Source organism: Pan paniscus, chromosome 20 (assembly GCF_029289425.2).
Source record: "Pan paniscus chromosome 20, NHGRI_mPanPan1-v2.0_pri, whole genome shotgun sequence".
Lineage (NCBI taxonomy): Eukaryota > Metazoa > Chordata > Mammalia > Primates > Hominidae > Pan > Pan paniscus.
The window spans coordinates 18,071,981-18,092,356 of NC_073269.2; the positions used below are offsets into that span (position 1 = coordinate 18,071,981).

The 20,376-nt window shown below is 55.0% G+C and overlaps 2 protein-coding genes and 1 pseudogene across 4 annotated transcripts; 1 reads left to right on the top strand and 2 right to left on the bottom strand.

Moving 5' to 3' along the window:
• Positions 1–2,421: 2,421 nt before the first annotated feature.
• Positions 2,422–8,857, bottom strand: STX10 (syntaxin 10). Of its 3 annotated transcripts, none has more exons than XM_003814841.5 (8): positions 8,494–8,857; positions 8,083–8,252; positions 7,854–7,948; positions 7,390–7,452; positions 3,649–3,756; positions 3,128–3,234; positions 2,941–3,035; positions 2,422–2,850 (listed from the first exon to the last, which is right to left on the bottom strand). In XM_003814841.5, exons 1-8 carry the CDS (start codon positions 8,526–8,528, stop codon positions 2,774–2,776), a joined length of 750 nt encoding a protein of 249 aa, XP_003814889.1. In that variant the 5' UTR covers positions 8,529–8,857; the 3' UTR covers positions 2,422–2,773. The 3 variants fall into 3 exon arrangements, with proteins under 3 accessions (XP_003814889.1, XP_008965942.1, XP_008965943.1); XM_008967694.4 differs by having other exon boundaries at positions 2,422–2,503; positions 8,494–8,725; XM_008967695.4 differs by lacking the exon at positions 2,422–2,850 and having other exon boundaries at positions 2,947–3,035; positions 3,132–3,234; positions 8,494–8,725.
• Positions 8,858–9,399: 542 nt separating this feature from the next.
• Positions 9,400–13,261, top strand: IER2 (immediate early response 2). The gene has a single exon (XM_034944103.3). The coding sequence runs from the start codon at positions 11,541–11,543 to the stop codon at positions 12,210–12,212; it is 672 nt and encodes a 223-aa protein (XP_034799994.2). The 5' UTR covers positions 9,400–11,540; the 3' UTR covers positions 12,213–13,261.
• Positions 13,262–15,430: 2,169 nt separating this feature from the next.
• Positions 15,431–17,536, bottom strand: LOC129394741 (large ribosomal subunit protein uL11-like; annotated as a pseudogene).
• Between the last annotated feature and the right edge of the window lie 2,840 nt (positions 17,537–20,376).

The window sequence follows — 20,376 nt, forward strand, 5'->3', positions numbered from 1 at the left end:
TTTTTTTTGAGTCGGAGTTTCGCTCTTGTTGCCAGGCTGTAGTGTCATGGCGCGATCTCGGCTCACTGCAACCACCGCCTCCCGGGTTCAAATGATTGTCCTGCCTCAGCCTCCTGCGTAGCTGGGATTACAGGCATGCACCACCAGGTTCAGCTAATTTTATATTTTTAGTAGAGATGGGGTTTCTCCATGTTGGTCAGGCTGGTCTCCCAAAGTGCTGGGATTACAGGCATGAGCCACCACCACACCCAGCCTGAAAAAATACTTTTAATTAGCTGGGTGTGGTGGCATGCACCTGTACTCCCAGCTACTCCGGAGGCTGAGGCAGGAGAATCACTTCAACTGGGAAGGTCAAGGCTGCAGTGAGCTATGATGGCACCACTGCACTCCAGCATGGGCAAGAGTCAGATCCCATCTCAATAAAAAAAAAAGGGAGCTGTGGCTCTGTCAATTTTACAGCAACACTGGCTCACTCGGTGCCCGCCTGTGCCGTGGCTGATATGCCAAGCCCCAGAAACAGATCCCATACACACACACTCCACGCCGCATTCAGAAGAGCATTCATGCATTAAAAGAACATAAAAGAGATCGGCAGGGCGCAGTGGCTCATGCCTGTAATCCCAGCACTTCAGGAGGCTGAGGCAGATGGATCACCTGAGGTCAGGAGTTCGAGACCAGCCTGGTCAACATGGCAAAACCCCGTCTTTACTAAAAATACAAAAGTTAGCTGGGCGTGGTGGAGTGCGCCTGTAATCTCAGCTACCCAGGAGGCTGAGGCAGGAGAATTGCTTGAACCTGGAAGGCGGAGGTTGCAGTGAGCCAAGATCGCACCATTGCACTCCAGCCTAGGTGACGAGCAAAACTTCGTCTCAAAAAAAAAAAATGAGATCACAAAATTTAACCGGTATTGGAAATACCTGGGTGAACAAGAGGGTCCCAAGAATATAAAAGGACAAATGGTTCTATCAAGTAGGAAAAACCATGGATGCACCGTGGGTCCCCATAGACTCAAACATAACACAAGATTAAAGTAACTGGGCTGGGCACGGTGGCTCATGCCTGTAATCCCAGCATTTTGGGAGGCCGAGGCAGGTGGATCACCTGAGATCAGGAGTTCAAGACCAGCCTGGCCAACATGGCAAAACCACGTCTCTATTAAAAATACAAAAATTATCCGGGTGTGGTGGCGGATGCCTGTAATCCCAGCTACTCAGGAGGCTGAGACAGGAGAATCACTTGAATGCGGGAGGTGGAGGTTGCAGTGAGACGAGATTGCGCCACTGCACTCCAGCCTGGGTGACAGAGCAAGACTCCATCTCAAAATAAATAAATAAACAAATAATAACATAGAAGCCAGGCATGATGGCTCACACCTGTAATTCCATTACTTTGGAAGGCTGAGAGAGGAGGATCAGTGGAGCCCAGGAGTTTGAGACCAGCCTGGGCAATATAGGGAGACCCTGTCTCTACAAAAATGAAATAGCCAGGCGAGGTGGCATGTGCCTGTGGTCCCAGCTACTTGGGAGGCTGAGGTGGAAGGCTGCCTTGAGCCCAGGAGTTCCAGGCTGCAGTGAGCCACCATTATGCCACTGCACTCCAACCTGGGAGACAGAGTGAGAGAGACCCTGTCTCAAACAAACAAACCCAAAATAGGCCAGGCACAGTGACTCATGCCTGTAATCCCAGCACTTTGGGAGGCTGAAATAGGCGGATCATTTGAGGTCAGGAGTTCAAATTCAAGACCAGCCCGGCCAACATGGCAAAACCACATCTCTACTACAAATAAAAAATTAGTTGGGTGTGGTGGAGCATTCCTGTAATCACAGCTATTCAGGAGGCTGAGGCATGAGAACCGCTTCAACCCAGGAAGCAGAGGTTGCAGTGAGCCGAGATCACGCCATTGCACTCCAGCCTGGGCGACAGAGCGAGACTCTGTCTCAAAAAAATATAAATAAAAATAAAAAGATCAAGAGAACCTAAACCATTAAAAAAAAGACTCGCATGGGTGCAGTGGCTCACGCCTGTAATCCCAGCACTTTGGGAGGCTGAGGCAGGCAAATCACTTGAGGTCAGGAGTTTGAGACCAACCTGGCCAACATGAGGAATCCCATATGTACTAAAAATACAAAAATTAGCTGGGTGTGGTGACACACACCTGTAATCCCAGCGACTTGGGAGGCTGAGGCAGAATTGCTGGAAACCAGGAGGTGGAGGTTGCAGTGAGCAGAGATTGCACCACTGTACTCCAGCCTGGGTGACAAGAGTGAAACTCTGTCTCAAAAAAAAAAAAAAAAAAGAAATCCGGAACACGCACATGTGCACACACACACTGGAGCACTTGTGCAAGCAGTGGCTTAGAATGGGAGTCCCAATCAGGGCTCGGTCACGCATTTGCAGTCAACACACACCACACGACACAAATACGTATAAAAAAGGCTGACATTTTATTTCCAGGTTGGCACGTGTATAAGGCACAGGGGCAAATGGCTTTGGAGTCCTGGAACTGGAAATGGAGACAGGTGTGTCTCAGGTGTCCCTGCCTCCACCACCCCCTAAGTGCACTTGAGACAGGACCAGTGGTGGTGGTTCCAGCCCAGGGTCCTGAAGGGTCCCACTGGCTCTAGGGGAGAGCCATGGGGACAGCTCCCCAGGCGGGACCCTCTACTCTCCAGCTACCCAGGAGGGACCCTCTCCTCCTAGGGGGCGAGGCCAGCTCCAAAGTGCTTGGTGGCTCCCCAGGCTTAAGGGACCAGCCTGCCAGGGAGGGCTGGGGTCAGAGAGAGAATAGTAAGATGAGAACGAGCAGAAGCACCCCCACTAGCACGGCGATGGCACACCACTGTCGGCGGTCTGGGAACGAGAAGGTCAGGGGTCACGGGGAGAGGGTACCACCTACAACCTGCCCCCACCAGGACTGACCCCTCCCCTGAGGGGACTCACCACTCGTCATGTGGGATACTTTGGCCAACTTCCTGAGGACCCCGTCCATGCGGGACTGGGTGTGGTCCATCTCTTGGGCGAAGGCATCCAGCATGCTGCCAAGAACAGGATGGCATCAGCTCCAGACGGCCCAGACACACCAGGGCGGCGGAGAGCCCCTGGCCCACCCCCAGGGTCCTGGCCTCACATGCCCTGCTCGTCCAGCTCTTCCCCAACGCGGCCGGACATGTGCTTCAGAACCTGGATGCTCCCAGACACCATCTCCAGCTGTTGATCCTGTTCATCCATGATCAGCTGCAGAGCGAAGGGGTGGGAGATGCTGTTGAAAACGACCCCAGAAGGCCAGGCGCTATGGCTTAGGACTGTAATCCCAGCACTCTGGGAGGCCGAGACAGGCGGATCACTTGAGGCCAGGAGTTCGAGACCAGCCTGGCCAACATGGTGAAACCCCATCTCTACTAAAAATATAAAAATTGGCCAGGCATTGTGGTGGGCGCCTGTAATCCCAGCTACTAGGGAGGCTGAGGCAGGAGAATCACTGGAACCTGGGAGGCGGAGGTTGCAGTGAGCTGAGATCGGGCCACTGCACTCCAGCCTGGGCGACAAAGCGAAACTCCATATCAACAACAACAACAAAAAGGGACCCCAGACCTCAGATCAGTCTGCAAGGCTCTCCCCTCCCAGGATCCACCCCGCTGGCCCCAAAACCTGCTGTGTGGCCTGCTGCTCCTCGATGTAGCGAGATGTGGCCGAGACTGCGCTGGCATCCAGCAGGTCGCTGGGTGACTTCTGGGCAGCTGGCTTGCCTGCGAGTATCTGCAGGGGCACACAACATAGGCTCAGGGAGAGACCCCAACTCACAGCGGGGCCTGTGGGGCAAATCCCCACGGTGGTAAGTCAGGGAGGCAGACTCTGGGGCAGGACAGCCTGCATTCCCCACTCACCACTTACTAGCAAGGTGACCCAGAGACCCCATCATTTGGCTTCCTTGTGCCTCAGTTTCCTCATCTGTAAAATGCAGAGAGCAGGATGGGGCATGGTAGCTCATGCTTGTAATCCCAGCACTCTGGGAGGTGGAGGTGGGCAGATAACTTGAGGTCAGGAGCTCGAGACCAGCCTGGCCAACATGGTGAAACCCCATCTCTACTAAAAATACAAAAATTGGGCCGGGCACAGTGGCTCACACCTGTAATCCCAGCACTTTGGGAGGCCGAGGTAGATGGATCACGAGGTCAAGAGTTTGAGAGCAGCCTGGCCAACATGGTGAAATCCCGTCTCTACTAAAAATACAAAAATTAGCCAGGCTTGGTGGCGGGTGCCTGTAATCCCAGCTACTAGGGAGGCTGAGGCAGGTCAGAATCACTTGAACCTGGGAGGCTGAGGTTGCAGTGAGCCGAGATCACACCACTGCACTCCAGCCTGGGTGACACATTAAGACCTTCTCTCAAAAAAAAAAAAAAAAAAAATTACCGGGTGTGGCAGTGCATGCCTGTAATCCCAGCTACTTGTGAGGCTAAGGCAGCAGAATTGCTTGAACCTGGGGGGCGGTGGTTGCAGTGAGCTGAGATCGCACCACTGCATTTCCAGCCTGGGTGTCAGTGACCTTGCCTCAAAAAAAATAAATAAATAAAATGGGAAGAGGTAGAATCCGTGTTTCCTGGGTTGAAATGAGGATTTAAAGAATTAATTGATGGGGGACACTTACAGCAGTGCCCAACACATAGTAATGCTAGTAAATGTCACATTTTACTATTTGTTTATTTTTGGGGGGATTTTAGCTGGGATTACAGGCACCTGCCACCACATCCGGCTAATTTTTGTATTTTTACTAGTGATAGGGTTTCCCCATGTTGGCCAGGCTGGTCTCGAACTCCTGACCTCAAGTGATCCACCTGCCTCAGCCTCCCAAAGTGCTGGGATTACAGGCGTGAGCTACCACGCCTGGCCCAACAGATGTTTGTTTGTTTGTCTGAGACAGAGTCTTGCTCTGTCACCTAGGCTGGAGTGCAGTGGTGTGATCTCGCCTCACTGCAACCCCCACCTCCCGGGTTCAAGCAATTCTCCTGCCTCAGCTTCCCAAGTATCTGAGATTACAGGTGATCACCACCACGCCTGGCTAATTTTTGTATTTTTTGTAGAGACAGGGTTTCATCATGTTGGCCAGGCTGGTCTCGAACTCCTGACCTCAGGTGATCCACTTGCCTGGGCCTCCCAAAGTGCTGAGATTTTAGGTGTGAGCCACCGTGCCCGGCTCCAACAGATGTATTTTAGAGTTTGGACTTGAATTCCCCCAAGGCAGCACATCTGGAAGGCACGTGGGCACTGCTATGGGATGACAAACTGGGAGGAGCCTCAGTCCCCCACCCTCCCCGACCCCACGTACACTTATGAGGGAGAGAGAAAGGCTGGTGGTTCTCAACATATGAAAAATATCAACAGAGAACACCAAGAGAAAAAGTGGACTGACAGAGGTGGTTGGGAGAAACACAGAAACACACACACACACACACACACACACACACACACACACACACAGCAGGCACATTACAGAGGAAACTAGCAGATATTAGGATATGAGGGGGGAAAACGCAGATACACTCAGAGGCCAAGTGCACGCACCCAAATAGGTTAGGTGCATGCACAGATGAAAAGGCGGGGGCGGATCACCTGAGGTAGGGAGTTCGAGACCAGCCTGGCCAACATGGGGAAACCCTGTCTCTACTAAAAACACAAAAATTAGCCGGGCATGGTGGCACACTCCTGTTGTCCCAGCTACCCAGGAGGCTGAGGCAGGAGAATTGCTTGAACCCGGAAGGTGGAGGTTTCAGTGAGTCAAGATTGCACCACTGCACCCCAGCCTGGGCAACATGGCAAGACTCCATCTCAAAAAAAAAAAAAGGAAGCTGGCCGGGCCCAGTGGCTCATGCCTGTAATCTCAGCATTTTGGGAGGCTGAAGCTAGTGGATCACAAGGTCAGGAGATCAAGACCATCCTGGCCAACATGATGAAACTCTGTGTCTACTAAAAATACAAAAATTGGCCGGGCGTGGTGGCTTACACCTGTAATCCCAGCACTTTGGGAGGCCGAGGCAGGTGGATCACGAGGTCAAGAGTTCAAGACCAGCCTGGCCAAGATGTTGAAGCCCCGTCTCTACTAGAAATACAAAATTTAGCCACGCATGGTGGTGGGTGCCTGTAATCCCAGCTACTTGGGAGGCTGAGACAGAATTGCTTGAACCCGGGAGGCGGAGGCTGCAGTGAGCCGAGATCACGTCACTGCACTCCAGCCTGGGCGACAGAGCAACACTCCGTCTCAAAAAAAAAAAAAAAAAAAAATTAGCCGGGTGTGGTGGCATGTGCCTGTATTACAGCTACTCAGGAGGCTGAGGCTGGAGAATCGTTGAGCCCAGGAGGCGGAGGTTGCAGTGAGCCGAGACTGCGCCACTGCACTCCAGCCTGGCAACAGAGTGAGATTGCATCTCAAAAAAAAAAAAAAAAAAAAAGGAAGTTATGTGCGATGGCTCACGCCTGTAATCCCAGCACTTTGGAAGGCTGAGGCAGGCAGATCAGTTGACGTGAGGAGTTTGAGACCAGACTGACCAACATGACAAAACCCTACTAAAAATACAAAAATTAGGCCAGGCGCAGTGGCTCACGCCTGTAATCCCAGCACTTTGGGAGGCTGAGGCAGGTGGATCACCTGAGGTTGGGAGTTCAAGATCAGCCTGACCAACATGGAGAAACCCCGTCTCTACTAAAAATACAAAATTAGCCAGGCATGGTGGCGCATGCCTATCATCCCAGCTACTCGGGAGGCTGAGGCAGGAGAATTGCTTGAACCCAGGAGGCGGAGATTGCGGTGAGCCGAGATTGCACCACTGCACTCCAGCCTGGGCAACAAGAGTGAAACTCCATCTCAAAAAAACAAAAACAAAAACAAAAATACAGAAGTTACCCTGGCATGGTGACGGGCACCTGTAATCCCAGCTACTTGGGAGGCTGAGGCAGGAGAATCGCTTGAACCCAGGAGGCAGAGGTTGCAGTGAGCTGAGATCAAGCCACTGCACTCCAGCCTGGGCAACAGAACAAGACTCTGTCTCAAAAAAAAAAAAAAGAGTAAAAGGCAGGCATGCGTCCTGGAAACAGGTGCACACAGGACAAATGGCATGGAAGCAGAAAGGAGATAGGTACACAGGCCCCCAGCCCTCTCCTGCAACAGGAAACCAGTATAGACCCAGAGGACACAGTAGAGAGGAACCCACGGACATATACACATAGAGAGGTTCAGGTGCACACACCGAGAAAGTGCAGGCAGGTAGACAGCAAGAAGATAACTTCCCACAGAGAGGATGGGCACTGTCGCAAAAGGGACAGGTGAACACACACAGAGGGATCTGGCTTGGTTACCCCCAGGGGCTCAGGTGGGCAGGGTGGGTCAGGAAGGCTTACCTCTCTGTTATTCCTCTCCAAAAATGCTACGGCTGTTGGGCTGACCATATGGTCCTTCATTTCCTGGAGGTAAGGACAGCATTAGGGAGGAAAGACACTCAGGCTGGGCGCGGTGGCTCACGCCTGTAATCCTAGCACTTTGAGAGGCCAAACCGGGTGGATCACCTGAGGTCAGGAGTTCGAGACCAGCCTGCCCAACATGGTGAAACCCCGTCTCTACTAAAAACACAAAACTTAGCCAGGTATGGTGGCAGGCACCTGTAGTCCCAGCTACTCAGGAGACTGAGACACAAGAATCGCTTGAGCCTGGGAGGCGGAGGTTGCAGTGAGCCGAGATTGCAACACTGTACTCCAGCCTGGGCGACAGAGCGAGGCTCTGTCTCAAAAAAAAAAAAAAAAAAAAGAAAGAAAAAAACACACACTCAAACCTTCCCCCACTCCCCGCCTGCAGGACCTTTCCTGACCTGGACTGCCTCTCGCATCCGCTCCACGAACACCTTTCTCTCCTGCAGGTCCCCGGCTGGGAGCTTGAACTTGCCTGGGTTGGCTTCCACTATACGTGGGCTGAGAGTCAAGGGTCAAGGCCGGAGCCAGATATCATCCCCGTCCCTAGGGGTCCAGCCCTACCCGAAGGTGGGCTGCCACCGCAATGGGCTCTCCCATGCCACCCCCTGCCACAAAGCCCCAGGATATCGATGGTCTCTTCCAGGTCCTCGAGGTCCCACTCGATGCTGCGCAGGCCATTCCGCAGCTCATTGGTCGTCCAGTCCAGCTCCTCGCGTCCGACCGCCGCGCTTTCCTGCAGGAGCTCGCACCAGCGCTGGTACAGCCCGCGGGCCGTGTTCACCGCCTTCTGCACCTCGCTGCGGGCAGGGGCACGGCGGGCGCGGCTGGGGGCAGGCGGTCCTCCCGCCTGCCTCTGCCCCCGACTGCAAACCCAAACGCATGGGGGACTCCGGAGACCCCTATATACCCCTGCGTGCGCCTCCCACTCTGCACCCCGACGGCCTTGCCCAGCCCGCCGGGCACGCTGGAGCCGGCACCCGGGCACTGGCTGGCTTGGGTACAGAGCACCCTCCGCCCTCCCCCGTCGTTGTCACTCACCCTCGGACTACAAAAAAGGGGTCTTCGAGAGACATATCAGTCCCTTCCCCCCCAGGCCGAACCCCCCTCCCGGCCTGGGTTCGCGGGCTGGTTCCCTCCCAACCGAGGAGAACGCGTCGCCACCCCCGCCCCCGTCACGCCACCATCGAGAGCGGGACCGCCAGGGGAGAAAGAGAAGCCTCGGAGGCCCGACGTGCGGACACTTCCGCCCTCTCCGCAGCCATCTTGGTTGTGGGCAGAGGCAGCTTCCGGTGCACATGCCCCCGCCCCTTAGCCCTCTCGTGCCGCACCGTAGGGGGCGGTGTCGGAGTTCTGTCTGGGCCTATTCGAGTCCGAGTTCGGAATTTCGGTTCAAGGCCCAGTTCCTCGGATTGTTCCTGCGCAACTTCAGTTTCCCTTCCAGGCACGGGCAATGTAAATAATGATAGCCTCCCTCATCTCTGGCGGCTGGGTATTATGGCTGGGGAAGGGGCTCATTCGATTCGTTGAAGCTTTTCATGGACTCCCTGAGCTGGCACCTGGGAGATCGTCCCATCCCAGGGTTCCGAGTGTCAGGTTTGGCTAGGGTCTGGGGGAGAGGTGGTCCTCCCTTCTCCCTGCGGGGGCGCGGTGAGGAGCGGGCCTGCTCCTCCGGGGAGTTCTGCCGCATTCTCCCAATCTCTCTTTCCTGAGAAGTGGCGGAGTTGGGGGCACCTCGAGGTCGCCTTGGGGCGAGGTGGTCGTGAGGGGGTCCCAGATATGCCAGCGGCGGGGGGAGGTCACCTTTGAGAGCGTGCGTGGAGGTGGGTTTCTTCAGAAGCGCGGAGTCTTTCTGGGTGCGAGCCTGGGGGTAGCGGGTGGTGGCTTTGAGGATGGTCTCCAGGGGGGCCCTCTGTGTGTGGGGTCTCCGTCTGGGTAGGGGCCAGGAATATCAGCGGAGGGACTCAGGGTCGTCCCTATGTGTGACAGTGGCGCTGTGTGTTGGGGAGCTTCGGGAAAGCACTTTTTTTGAGTGATAGGGGGCCTGGTCTCCCCTGGAGGGTGGGCGGGTTATCTGAGGGAGTCCTCGGAGGGTCGCCCTCTTGCGCGTCAGAGTTGCTGCGTGGGGTCTCAGAGATAGCGCCTGGGCTGGGGAAATCATTGTGGGGTCTCCGTGGTAAGGTTAGCGGGGTGGGGACGGGGGCGTCTTCGGCAGGTCGTCGCAGTCTGGCACCATCGTTGAATGGGGACGAGTTTGGGAAGGGTCTTTTAGGGGGGAATAACTTTTGAGTTCCCAGCGTGCGGGGGAAGGGCGGGACGGGAGGGTGTCCCAAGGCCTGAGAAGATCAGTGTGGGGCAGGGGTCAGGAATAACCTGGGAGGGGGCCTTGTATGGGGGAAATAATTGGGAAGGGGAGAGATGGGATGAAGGGGGCCTCAGCGTGTCGTCTCCTGTGTATGCAGGGTCGTTCTGCAGCGTCTCTGGGAGATGGCGTCCCTGGGAGCCCTCAGGTCGCCCCTACCCGCTGCGGGGTGCTTTCCTGGCGTCATGCCTTCCTGGCCCCTGGAGGGAAGGAAATGAAACTCTCCTCTTCACCCACCCGGCTGGAATGCGAGTCAGGAAGCCTGGGTGTTCCAGCCTGCTCCGGCTGCCCGGGTCGGGGATGGGGAGGGGCGTGGCCGGAGCGCAAAGCCCCGCCCCTCCGCGCCCCCCCGGAAGCCCAGCCGCCGGCCGCTAAGGCGATCACGGGCCCTGTCCTAATATGGGCAACCGGAAGCGGCCCGCGCGACTGCCCTACGTCACTCCGTCCAAATTTAGTTGTGGAAGTCAGCGGGCGCTGGTGGCGGGAAGGCGCCGCGAGCCAGTGCGGGCGGAAAGGGGGCGGGGGGCGCACCACCCCTTAAAGGGCCCGCACCAGGAATGAATGGAGCCATTCGAACAATTCTGCATCCTATTTTTGGAGGAAGTGGAATTAGTATTTCTTGGAGTGACGGCGCGTAGCGGAGGGTAGGGCGGAGATTTTCTATCTGCTCTGTCTCTGCATTGCTGGGTTTCCAGCTCCCAACCTAACCCCGCCTCCCCGAACGCGGAGACGGAACTCGGCCCCCTTGTTTGGGGGGCGGCAGCCACGTGTTCACGGGGACTGTCGTGCGCGCCGGGTTCGCAGCCGTGCGAGCTCTGAACCCACCCGTGGAGCTCCTGTCGCGGGAAACTGCGGGGGAATGGCTTGGTACGAATCACGGGAACCCGTAGCCCGGGGCGGGTCACCGCCTACAAGCAAGGGCTTGCGTACGCTGGAGACCGAAGAGCTGGAGGCCCCAGTGGCCCCCTTTCACAGCAGTAGCAAATATTGTTTGTTTAGTAAATATTGGCCTAGTGACTCTGCCTTGGTTTCCCCACTTGAAGGAAGCAGATAGAACACTATCCTCCGAGGAGTGGAGGCTGGGGATCGGTGAATTATTGATAAAAGGAGAGCTCTTAACCTAGCCTGGCACGTTGTAAGCGCTGTTAGCATGATTATTGGTGCAGAAAACACTCATTAGACACACCTGGTAAATGCTAAGAACAGTGGCCACAGGGGATGTTCAGGCTGGAACCCGGGTCTTCCCCTGTGTGAAGGGAAACTTGCTGCCCACGACCCACTGGGGCCTCCAGACGGGAGCATGTGGGTAGGCCGTGAGCTCCACCCCCGGCCCCCCTCCCTTGGGCCAAGGCGCTGATGCATCGGCGGGGCTCAGAGAAAGGAGCCCACCCAGAAAGCTCAGCGTGGAGGCGGGGGACGCTCCTCCTCGCCAGGGTTCCCGTCCCCTTTCCCTGCTGGGTAAATCGCATTCTGTCTCTTTAAGGAGTGTCTGGCCGCGACGAGTTGGAAAGCCCGGATGCGTCCTTCGGTTGGGCGGGGTGTCTCAGTGACGTCACTGGGGGTATAAAAGGGCCTGGGTGGCGGGCGCCTGGGCAGAGCGTCCTAGCAGTGTCACTGCGTGGGTTGGTTTGTGTAGAGAGGCGTGAGCGAGCCCGTTGTCCGGAGTGCACCTGCTGCCTGCTCTGTCCCTCCCGGGAGCCCCCGCCGCTGTCGCCGTCGAGTCGCCATGGAAGTGCAGAAAGAGGCACAGCGCATCATGACCCTGTCGGTGTGGAAGATGTATCACTCTCGCATGCAGCGCGGTGGCCTGCGGCTGCACCGGAGTCTGCAGCTGTCGCTGGTCATGCGCAGCGCCCGGGAGCTCTACCTCTCGGCCAAGGTGGAGGCCCTCGAGCCCGAGGTGTCCTTGCCGGCCGCCCTCCCCTCTGACCCTCGCCTGCACCCGCCCCGAGAAGCCGAGTCCACGGCCGAGACAGCGACCCCCGACGGTGAGCACCCGTCTCCGGAGCCAATGGACACGCAGGAGGCGCCGACAGCCGAGGAGACCTCCGCCTGCTGTGCCCCGCGCCCCGCCAAAGTCAGCCGCAAACGACGCAGCAGCAGCCTGAGCGACGGCGGGGACGCTGGACTGGTCCCGAGCAAGAAAGCCCGTCTGGAAGAAAAGGAAGAAGAGGAGGGAGCGTCATCCGAAGTCGCCGATCGCCTGCAGCCCCCTCCGGCGCAAGCGGAGGGCGCCTTTCCCAACCTGGCCCGCGTCCTGCAGAGGCGCTTCTCCGGCCTCCTGAACTGCAGCCCCGCGGCCCCTCCGACGGCGCCGCCCGCGTGCGAGGCAAAGCCCGCTTGCCGCCCGGCGGACAGCATGCTCAACGTGCTCGTGCGGGCCGTGGTGGCCTTCTGAGGACCCCGAGCGGCGCTGCCGGAGCCCAGAGCGCGCGTCGAACCGTCGGCCCGAGGGCGCAGACCTGAGGCGAGGCCACCCCCCTCCATCCCGGGGGAAGCGCCCGCGAAAACCGTGGAGAGAAGCCGCCGCCCGGGCTGCTGAGAGGCCCGGAGAGGGACTCTGTCCCCGGGGAGCCATCGCTTTCAGTGTGCAGGGACGGCACCGAGGAGTCTGAGCCGGGGGCGCGGGCGCCTTCCGCAGAGACCTGCGCCCACAGGTGCTGTCTTAGTGGACTGGGACGTGAACCTTTCGCTCTCCTTCTGGACTGGGAGAAGGGAGGCTTGGGTTTTGTGTTTTTATTTTTTTGTTTGTTTGTTTTTAAAGATCTCCTCAGGGTCGGACTTCATTTTGTACTGTGGGCTGTGCTGGCCCTTTCAAGGTTTTTCAAGAGTTGGTTTTGCGTTTCCAACCTCGGAGAATTCCAGGCACTCCCCTTCCCCCTCCGCTGACATACTTGTATAAGCGGTCATCGTTGCGTCATGGGGCAGGCGTGGGGAGCTTCCTGTCGCCTTGCGTGGGTGTGGGGCCTGGGAGGAGGTTCTGGGGCGTGCACCCGCCCTGGGCAGTGGGGAGGAGAGTGGCCTGAGTTACTTCACCCCCGCGTGCTGCTGGTTAATGTCCCGCGCCTCTGCACCTTCAGGTGGGAGCGGGGACTGATCTAGTTTCACATTCAAGTTTTTCTCATCTGCATTAGAGGTGCCCAGTAGGTTCCCAGGTTCCAGCGTGCCCCTCCCTCAGACACACGGATACAATCAGCCGAGAAGTTCCTGGTCTGAATCACGAGAATGTGGAGGGGTGGGGGGTGTCAGTGGAAAGGCATAAGGCTGAGCTGAGACCAGTTGCTGGTGAAACTGGGCCAATCTGGGGAGGGGAACATCCTTGCCAGGGAGTTTCTGAGGGTCTGCTTTGTTTACCTTTCGTGCGGTGGATTCTTTTTTTTAACTCCGTCTACCTGGCGTTTTGTTAGAAATGTCAGATAGGAAAATAAAAACCATTTGAGTAAAAAAGCCGGTGCTGTCTGGTTTTCTGCTGTGGTGGGGGAGGGGCGGGGTTAAAGGGTCAGGGGCTGGCAGCCGCTCGCTGGGGCCCCAAGAACTGGTCTGACCGGTTACCACGTGGGCGAGAGAGGGTTGGGCCCCCTTTTCCTTGACCGGGCATTCCCTAACTGGTGGAGTCCCGCCTCCCCCAGATTTGGGGGTTCCCTTGAAATTGTCCTACAACTCCGGGACAGGGAGATCGGGGCTTTCTGAGTTGAGACAATAGTGCTAAACACACTGCCCCAAGCGGAGCTGGGGATCGATCGCACGCACTTTGAAGCCTTGAAAGGTGGTAGATCTCGCCCCCACCCCCTAGACCAAACTGAATCAGCTGCGGCCGGGGCCCTACAGTCTCAGGTGGAGCTGAGCGGGTGAGCTTTGAAGGGCTCTTTAGTCCCCAGTTCCCGTATCTTCCTCGAGGAATCGTTGTGTGTCTCAGGCAGGGACGTGCAGCCTCAGTTTCCTCATCTGTGAAATGGGCCTCTAAGCAGCTTCACCCGGCATTAGGTTTTTAAAAATGCCCATTAGAGCCCTAGTTATTTTCTTGGGTCACTCCCCAGCTCTAGAATAACCACCCCGAAAGGAGAAAGCCCTTTCAATATACCCCACGTAGGTTTAGGAGTGGGGTTGTGGGCGTTGCCCCAGGGCGAAGGGAGGGGGCCTGTCGGGAAGACAAAGGAGTCGCAGGTGCGGGGAGTGGTGGCGGCGGGAGGCGCCGGGAAAGCGCTCGCCCCGCCCCCCCCCCGACGGCTGGCTCTGCCGCCGCAGGCTTCCCATGACCCCAGGGGAACTGACCCCGTGGCCACAGGGTAGAAGGAGGGGCAAGCCAGCCTCAGAACGTCTGCTGGTGGAATCTGGGAGCTTTGGCTCCCCTCCCGCCCAACCCACACCCCCTTTCCCCTCCTGTGTGGATTGTGAAGGAGAGCTTCTCACCGTTCTCCAGCCAAGCTCGCCCCCACGGCTGCCTGATTCCTTCCTGGGAACACGTGGGGGGACTTTTAAAAGGCGCCACCTACTCCGAGTCCTGACCCACCCAACTCTCCCAGGGGACGTGGGGGCACTGGAGCCCCACACCGCAGGCGGTAGCTCAATGCACCCGCGTCGGAGTTCCTCCCCCGCGAGCGTGGCAAGGCTCAGGGAAGTCCCGGGCCCCTGGGGAGGGGGCCTCGCCGCGCATCCTGTCGCAGGAACCGCCGGGCCCTTCCTTCCGCGGGAAGCGGCTTGGCCGACCCCCGCCCCCGCCCGGGCCTCTTAGGGGTTTCCGGTGCCCGGCCACCGTGGGGCTGGGGACTGAAAGTGATGGGACTGAAGATGGGGCTGGAACAAACACACTACAGACACATCCCCTTAAGACACACCCATCCCCAAGACCCCACTGGACCCATCAGAAAAGGCAGCATTGAACCTTGTCACAGCAAATAACATTGGTGAGGCCTGGACTAATTGATTGGACAATGGCTGTGAAAACTAAAAAGGTCACCCATCCTGTGACCAGCAGGTTCCAGCAGGGAACCCCAAGCCTGCTGCAGGAGACTCCAGAAAGGTGTTTGCTGCTGGCTTGTACTAAATTGGCACAAACTGCAAACAGCACAGCCTACATGCCCATCCTCCCAGATGGGTCCTCCCCAGAGGATAAAAGGCCGGAGCCAGACAGAACTACACACACAGGCCACACAGATAATTCGGTACCAGAAACATGATGCTGAGTGACAAAGGCCAGCTGCAGAAGTCAGGTAAGAAGCACATATTCTGGGCCGGGCATGGTGGCTCATGCCTGTAATCCCAGCACTTTGGAAGGCTGAGGTGGGCGGCTCACCTGAGGTCAGGAGTTCGAGACCAGCCTGATCAACATGGTGAAACCCCATCTCTACTAAAAATACAAAAATTAGCTAGGCAAGGTGGCAGGCGCCTGTAATCCCAGCTATCCGGAGGCTGAGGCAGGAGAATCACTTGAACTCAGGAGGCAGAGGTTGCAGTGAGCCGAGATGGTGTCACTGCACTCCAGCCTGGGCTACAGAGGAAGACTCTGTCTCAAAAAAAGAAGAAGAAGAAGAACATATTCTGGAGGGAGGGAAACAACCAGGTCTACTTTCTTTTTCTTGCTATGCATCCTTGAGTGAGTCACTTGACCTCTCTGGGCCTGTTTCCCCAACCGTATACTGGGGACAATAATAGTCCCTGCCTTTTAGGTTTGTTGTAAGGATTGAGATTACACATGTAATCTTTACAACAAACCTAGCAGAGTGCTGGCACGTAGAAAATGCTAAATGTGCTGGGTGCCGTGGTTCATGCCTGTAACCCCAAAAATTTAGGAGGCTGAGGTGGGAGGATCACTTGAGGCCAAGAGTTTTCAGTGCAATCATGGCTCAATGTAGCCATGTAGCCTCGAACTCCCAGACTCAAGCAATCCTCCCACCTCAGCCTCCCAAGCAGGTTGGACCACAGGCTCAGGCACCATGCACAGCTAATTTCTTTTTCTTTCTTTCTTTCTCTTTCTTTTTCTTTCTTTTCTTTCTTCCTTCCTTCTTCTTTCCTTTTTCTTTCTTTCTTTCCTTTCCCTCCCTCCTTCCCTTCCTTTCTTTCCTTTCTTTCTTTCAACTAGAGTCTCTCTCTCTCTCTATCACCCAGGCTGGAGTGCAGTGGCTTGATTACAGTTCACTGCAGCCTCGAGCTCCTGGGCTCAGGCAATCCTCCCACCTCAGCCTCTGGAGTAGCTGGGACTACGCCACCACACCCAGCTAATTTTTCTTTTTTTTCTTCTTCTCTTTTCTTCCTTCTTTCTTTTCTTTTCTTTTTTGTTTTTGACAGAGTCTCGCTCTGTTGCCAGGCTGGAATACAGTGGTGCAATCTCGGCTCACTGCAACCCCGGCCTCCCGGATTCAAGCAGTTCCCCTGCCTCAGCCTCCGAAGTAGCTGGGACTACAGGCGCACACCACGACACCTGGCTAATTTTTTTTTTCCCCACCAGTTGTCAAATGACCCTTTATTGAAATATTTTTCTTTGTGCTTCTTAACTAGCTGGGCATTTCACAGCACCACTGTGGGTTTTTCTGGTTTTTTGGGGTTTTTTTTTTGAGTCGGAGTCTTGCTCTGTCGCTCAGGCTGGAGTTCAGTGGCGCGATCTCGGCTCACTGCAAGTTCCACCTCCCGGGTTCACGCCATTCTCCTGCCTCAGCCTCCTGAGTAGCTGGGACTACGGTCGCCTGCCACCACGCCCGGCTAATTTTTTTGTATTGTATTTTTAGTAGAGACGGGGTTTCACCTTGTTAGCAAGGATGGTCTCGATCTCCTGACCTCGTGATCTGCCCGCCTCGGCCTCCCAAAGGGCTGGGATTACAGGCGTGAGCCACCGCGCCCAGCCATCACCACTGTTGATGTCATCTATGATGTCACGAGGGTGGCAGCCATCAACATTACAGCCTACAGACTGGGCAGTCCCCAGGATCTCTTTGATGGTTCCAGAGAGTTCTCTGGCTAAAGATCGGTGCCGCATCTGTCGAGTAATGTTGACGATCTCATCAAAAGTGATATTCCCATTGTGTCTAATGTTTTTCTGTTTCTTTCTGTCTCTTGGTGGTTCCTTGAGGGCTTTGATGATCAGGGCAGAGGCAGAAGGCACTCCCTCAATCTGGGCCTGTCTGTTCTGAATGGTCAGTTTCACTGTAATCCTCAGGCCCTTCCAGTCACCCCGTTGCCTTGACAAGGTCATTACCAAGCTTTTTTGGAGACAGACCCAGGGGGCCGATCTTGGGGGCTAGTGCAGAAGTGGCACCCCCTTCACCCCGAGTGCACCTCAGGTATACAAATTTGATCTCGTTGGGGTTGAACTTTGGCAGCATGGTGGAGGTGATTGGTGTCGGAAAAACCTGGATTCTGGACAACCGAAGAAAGCTGCACCTTGGGCTCCTCCAAGCCGAAAGCCCAGCTAATTTTTTTTTTCTTTTTGACACGAAGTCTTGCTCTGTCACCCAGGCTGCAGTGCAGTGGTGCAATCTTGGCTCACTGCAACCTCCACCTCCTGGGTTCAAGCAATTCTCCTGCCTCAGCTTCCTGAGTAGCTAGGATTACAGGCACCCGCCACCATGCCTGGCTAATTTTTGTATTTTTAGTAAAGACGAGGTTTCACCATGTTGGCCAGGCTAGTTTCAAACTCCTGACCTCAGGCAATCCACCCACCTCGGCCTCCCAAAGTGCTGGGATTACAGGAATGAGCCACCGCACCTGGCCGAAATTTTTTGTATTTTAGTAGAGACGGGGTTTTACCATGTTGGCCAAGATGGTCTCCATCTCGACCTCGTGATCCGCCCGCCTCAGCCTCCCAAAGTGTTGGGATTACAGGCATGAGCCACCGCGCCTGGCTCTTTCTTTTCTAACAGGGTCTTGCTCTATTGCCTAGGCTGGAGTGCAGTGGCATGATCTTGGCTCACTGCAATATCTTCCTAACAGGTTCACGAGATTCTCCCACCTCAGCCTCCTGAGTAGCTGGGATTGCAGGTGCACACCACTGCGCCTGGCTAATTTGTATATTTTTTGCAGACACAGGGTTTCACCATGTTGCCCAGGCTGGTCTGGAACTCCTGAGCTCAAGTGATCTGCCTGCCTCAGCCTCCCAAAGTGCTGGGATTACAGGCGTGAGCCACTGCACCTGGACGTATTTATTTTTTACTTAGGATTTGTGCCCTAACTCAGAAGTTAATTCTGTTAATTCTACCAATGTCCAGCCTGAGCCTGAATGAGTGAATGAGGTTGTTTTGGGTAAACAGGTGTTACATGCTTAATGTTTATCATTTCATTAAATCAGTGGCTTCTACATGACTCTTAGAATTTCTCAAACCTCAGATGGTTGAGGGGTCAGGATATTTGTGATATTTTCATAACTACTGTACTATTATTATTATCATTTATAGACAGGGTCTTGCTATGTTGCCCAGGCTGGAGAACAGTAGCGCCATCATAGCTCACTGCAGCCTCCACTGCCTAGGCTCAAGCAGTCCTCCCACCTCAGCCTCTGGAGGAGCTGGGTCCGCAGGCCTGTGACACCATGCCCAGCTAACTGTATTCATGTAATAGTTTTCTTTGCCTTAACCCACTTATTAATCACTCTCCCTATTTAGAAAGTAACAGTTTTTTAAAAGGTTACAATGAAAATAAAACAATGTCAAAAGATCCTGCTGAAACAGTAACAGGTTTAATAGTTTCAAAGAGAGATTAGCCAGCCTTAACGACACATTGTTTCCAAGGGAAGAAAACTACGCTTGGGCTGAGAAGGGGGATGCAAGTTGACAAGGGAGAAATTTGGAGAGATCCAGTCCACGGTATTTAAATAACATTTAATTGGGCTGGGCGAAGTGGCTCACGCCTGTAATCTCAGCACTTTGGGAGGCCGAGGTGGGCAGATCACCTGAGGTCAGGAGTTTGAGGCCAGTCTAGCCAACATGGTGAAACATCACCTCTAATAAAAATCCAAAAATTAGCCGGGCATGGTGGTGAGTGCCTGTAGTCCCAGCGACTTGGGAGGCTGAGGCAGGAGAACTGCTTGAGCCCGGGAGGCAGAGGATGCAGTGAGTCAAGATCATACCACGGCACTCCAGCCTGGGCAACAGAGTGAGACTGTCTCAAAAAAATAAATAAATAAATAAATAACCTTGAATTATTTTGCCACACTGTCCCAGAATATGGAAAATTCTGCTTCTGGAAGAGGGACAAACTCCTATGATGATCTGCAAGGCCCTGCTTGATCTGGGGCCATCCCATCTCTGGATGAATCGTGCATCACCCTCTGGCCACATGGACCTGCTTTTTGTTCCTCATACTTCCACAGCCTTCTCAGCCACATGGCCTTTGGATATGCCGTGACCTCCTGAAGATCTTTCAGCTTCCTTGCTCACCTAGTGAAGCCAGCTCAGCTCAAGGGGCAAATCCTCAGGGAAGTGTTCCCTGTCTAACCCTCTTTTGGCCTAAGGACTGCTTTATTTTATTTTTTATTTTTATTTTTTGAGATGGAGTCTCTCTCTGTCACCCAGGCTGGAGTGCAGTGGTGCGATCTCAGCTCACTGCAACCTCCACCTCCCGGGTTCAAGTGATTCTCCTGCCTCAGCCTCCCGAGTAGCTGGGATTACAAGCTCCCACCATCACACCTAGCTAATTTTTGTATTTTTAGTAGAAATGGGGTTTCACCATGTTGTCCAGGATGGTCTCGATCTCCTGATCCGCCCACCTCAGCCTCCCAAAGTGCTGAGATTACAAGCAATGAGCCACCGTACCTGGCCTATTTTATTTTATTTTAATTAATTAATCTATTTTTGAGACAGGGTCTTGCTTTGTCGCCCAGGCTGGAGTGTAGTGGCATGATCCAAGTCTCACTGCAGCCTCAAAGTCTAGTGCTTAAGGGATCCTCCCATCTCAGCTTCCAGCATAGCTGAGACCCCAGGCACACACCACGATGCCTGGCTAATTTTTTATTTTTTTTGTAGAGATGGAATTTCCATGTTGCCCAGGCTGGTATTTTTTATTTATTTATTTAACCAGTCTCTGATGGGAGGCAAGACCCCTATATTTGACACTCGGATCAAGAGCTACTTTATTTAAAACATTTGGCCAGGCATGGTGGCTCACGCCTGTAATGCCAGCACTTTGGGAGACCGAGGCAGGAGGATCACGAGGTCAGGAGTTCAAGACCAACTTGGCCAATAAGGTGAAACCCCATCTCTACTAAAAATACAAAAATTAGCCAGGCATGGTAACACGCGCCTGTAGTCCCAGCTACTCCAGAGGCTGAGGCAGGAGAATTGCTGGAACCTTGGAGGAGGAGGTTTCAGTGAGCCGAGATGGCACCACTGCACTCCAGCTGGGCGACAGAGCAATACTCTGTCTCAAGAAAAATAAAGAGACCAGGCGCAGTGGCTCACACCTGTAATCCCAGCACTTTGGGAGGCCAAGGTGGGCTGATCACAAGTTCAGGAGCTCGAGACCAGCCTGGCCAATATGGTGAAACCTCATCTCTACTAAAAATACAAAAATTAGCCGGGCGTGGTGGCAGGAGCCTGTATCCCACCTCTTGGGAGGCTGAGGCAGGAGAATCGCTT

Excerpts from the sequence above, each read along its gene's own strand:
- STX10 (XM_003814841.5), bottom strand. The coding sequence starts at position 8,528 with ATGTCTCTCGAAGACCCCTTTTTTGTAGTCCGAGG. Across the intron at positions 8,253-8,493 it reads CCCTTTTTTGTAGTCCGAGG|CGAGGTGCAGAAGGCGGTGA; the intron begins GTGAGTGACAAC and ends CCCTGCCCGCAG. Across the intron at positions 3,235-3,648 it reads AGCAGCAGGCCACACAGCAG|CTGATCATGGATGAACAGGA; the intron begins GTTTTGGGGCCA and ends TTCGCTCTGCAG.
- IER2 (XM_034944103.3), top strand. The coding sequence starts at position 11,541 with ATGGAAGTGCAGAAAGAGGCACAGCGCATCATGACCCTGTCGGTGTGG.